General features: G+C 40.5%; 1 protein-coding gene across 1 annotated transcript in view; it reads left to right on the top strand.

Moving 5' to 3' along the window:
- The window catches only part of Ccdc36 (coiled-coil domain containing 36), a 23,172-nt gene that overhangs the window by 3,865 nt on the left and 15,930 nt on the right, over nt 1-3,377 (top strand). Inside the window, exons 2-3 of the mRNA XM_013346444.2 lie at nt 808-982; nt 1,074-1,096. Of these exons, the coding sequence (XP_013201898.1) occupies nt 808-982; nt 1,074-1,096 (198 nt within the window). The remainder of the gene's footprint in view (nt 1-807; nt 983-1,073; nt 1,097-3,377) is intronic.

Below are 3,377 nucleotides of genomic sequence, written 5' to 3'. Positions count from 1 at the left end.
GTCTCGAAAAACCAAAAAAAAAAAAAAAAAAAGTAAAAAAATAAAAAAAAAGTAATTATTTTTGAAATTTATCCATGTGTTTTTACATAAATCTAGCTTCTTCTAGCTGCTGCACAGGTGAAGTGTACAGTCTGTCTGTAGTTTGTCTATTTGCTTAATGATGAACAGATTCAATTTTGGGTGGTTGATCTGCCTATTTCTGCCTCCCGAGTGCTGGGATTAAAGGCATGCGCTGCCACTACCACCTGGCCAAATTAATTGTTTTTAAAAAGAGAATATCTCTTAATCCCTAAATATATTATAAACTTTGGTCTAAAAATATTTTTATAGCTCAAAATGCTGTAATACAAGGGATAGTTGTGTCAGTTCTTCTGTCTGAATTTCCATTGGCTTGTTCTCCAGTTGTCAGAATCAAAATGTGGGGAATTCGAGCCGGGCGGTGGTGGCGCACGCCTTTAATCCCAGCACTCAGGAGGCAGAGGCAGGTGGATCTCTGTGAGTTCGAGACCAGCCTGGTCTACAGAGCTAGTTCCAGGACAGGCTCCAAAGCCACAGAGAAACCCTGTCTCGAAAAACCAAAAAAAAAAAAATGTGGGGAATTCATAATTTTCCTGTGGTTCTTTTTAGGTCATAGAGGACTTAGAGGTCAAACAAACACACCCAGAGCTTCATAATAGAGAGACCCTGTCTCAAACAACAAGAAAACAAGGCAAAAATGCGCTCTCCAGAATATTCTGAAATAGTAGCTGTGAGTTATAATTTCATTCGTTCAGGATGTTAACTTAATGTTTTCTTGCTTCGTTTCAGGATCACTAAACCATCTAACTGGAATAGTAATCAGACTGATTGTTCTTCTCTCAGTGATTCCCAGTTCCTCTTTGGATCTCAGTTTTGTTCAGAAAATTCAGAAATTCTGTCCACATCCTTGGATGCTGGTGCCTACTCAAGACATCCAAAGCAAACACAACAGAGCTCTGTAGATGTGAGTCTGTTTTCCAATAGTTAGATTTTTCTTTTTGAGACAACAGAACCTTGCTGTGTATGCCAGCCTAAACTCCATCCTCCTGTTTCAGCCTCCAGGCTCTTCAAGTTATAGGTATAAGCCTCCACCCAAGCTCTGATTTCTGAAATTTTCTGCACATACTTCATAGTTCTTATGGACATAAGCTAAAAAGAGAATTATTGTGTTGGAATATGAACATGCTTTAGAATTGTACTCTGAAGATTACTGTCCTAAATGGATTAGTGCTTGATTGATGCTGTTTTGTTTTGTATTGTTTTTGAGTCAGAGTCTCACTATGTAGCCTTGGCTGTCCTGGAAATCCTTATATAGGATTTATATATATAAGGATTCTTATATATACCAGGCTAGTCTTTTTAAAGATTTATTTATTTATTATGCATACAACATTCAGTCTCCATGTATGCCTGCACACCAGAAGAGAGCGCCAGATCTCATTACAGGTGGTTGTGACCCACCATGTGGTTGCTGGGAATTGAACTCAGGACCTCTGGGAGAGCAGCCAGTGCTCCTAACCACTGAGCCATCTCTCCAGCCCCAAGCTAGTCTTGAATTTAGAGATCTGCCTGCCTCCTCCTGAGTATTGGGATTAAAGGCATCCACCACCATTCTCAGCTGATTCATAACTTACTTATTTAACTAAAAAAAGAGAGTCTGGAATTTAAAACACTTACATGGCCAGGCAGTGGTAGCAAACACCTTTAATCCCAGCAGTAAGGAAGCCAGAGGCAGGCAGATCTCTGAGTTCAAGGCCTGTCTGGTCTACAAAGTTCCAGGATAGCCAGGCTTTATTCATAAACCTTGTCTTGACAAAAACCAAAACAACCAAAAATCACTTACATGTACAGTTTCTTTTATTGCCAAAACAACATAGAATAGTGTCAATCCTTGCTCATTTGTTTTTGGGAGGAACAAATATTCATATTTCCTAACCTAATCATTTACTATTATGAAAATTCATAAGAAACAATGGCTTTTGTCAGATAAATTTGTTTGTTTTCTTAGACAAAGTCTCACTATGTAGCCTTAGCTGGCCTGGAACTCACTATGTAGACCTGGTTGGCCATGAATTTGCAGAGATCCATCTTCCTCTTGCTTGAGAATGCTGGGATTCAAGGCATGTACCATCATGCTTGGTGCTTTTGTAAGACAGAAGTAAAGGGGGTAGGAAGAATGACTCTGGGACAAGTGCTTGCTTTATAAACTTGAAGACCTGAATTAGAATTCCTAGAGCTCATGTAGAATTCAGGCTTGGCAGCACATATCTGTAACCTTGAACTCACACAAGGAGAAGGGAGGGAGAGACAGGAGACCAGCAGGCCAGCTAGCTGTCATATGCAGCAGTGAAAAACAAAGAGCAACTCTTCTGCTGGGTGGAGGTGGTGCACACCTTTAATCCCAGCACTCGAGAGGCAGAAGCAGATGGATCTTTGTGAGTTCGAAGCCATCCTGGTCTGCAGAGGACAGCTAGGGCTGTTATAGTGATATTTTATTTATGTTTAAATAAATAAAGCGTGTGTAAAGATCAGAAGGGCAAAACTAAGCCACTAGAGGTCAAGCAGTGGGTGGCACACACCTTTAATCACAGGATTTGAGAGATAGTGACAGATGGATCTCTGAGTTCAAAGCTAGTCTGGGCTACACAAGAACAATGCTGAAACAAATCCAGGTGGTGGTGGTTCACACTTTTAATCCCAGCACTAGAGGGAATAGAAAATGGGAGGAGAAAGACATTTTGTTTAGGCTGCTTAGGCTGCGGTCGCCCAGCCTTGGTAGAGGTAGGACTTCTCTACTGACTTGGCTGCTTTGCTTTTCTGGTTTTCAGGTTGAACCTCAATATCTGTCTCTGGGTTTTTATTATTTGTGCTACAAACCCTGTCTCAAAAGAAAGAAAGAAAGGAAGGAAGGAAGGAAGGAAGGAAGGAAGGAAGGAAGGAAAGAAAAAGATAAAAAAAGAGCAACTCTTCCTCCCATACCTGAGGTTGTCCTCTGGCCTCTACACTTGTGCCGTGGCATACACATGACACACTCATAGACACACAAACACACACATGATTGACTAAGTAAAAATAAGCCCTTTGACTTAAAGAAAGAAATAAAGTGACAAATTTTATTTTTTCAGTGTTGTTGGTGGAACCCAAAGCCTAGCAGAACAAGTGTTTTACCACTGAACTATAGCCATAGCTCTCTAATTTTTAAAACATTTGTTTTTGAGACTGGAGATAGGGCCCAGCAGTTAAGACCATTGGCTGCTCTTCCAAAGGACTCAGGTTCAATCCCAGCACCCACATGACAGCTCACAACTTTCTGTAACTCCAGTTCCAAATGATCTGACACTCTTTTTTTTTTTTTTTTT

The sequence above is a fragment of the Microtus ochrogaster genome, chromosome 5, assembly GCF_000317375.1.
Source record: "Microtus ochrogaster isolate Prairie Vole_2 chromosome 5, MicOch1.0, whole genome shotgun sequence".
Lineage (NCBI taxonomy): Eukaryota > Metazoa > Chordata > Mammalia > Rodentia > Cricetidae > Microtus > Microtus ochrogaster.
The sequence above is the reverse complement of the archived record's forward strand: the minus strand, read 5'-3'. Positions and strand labels throughout refer to the sequence as shown.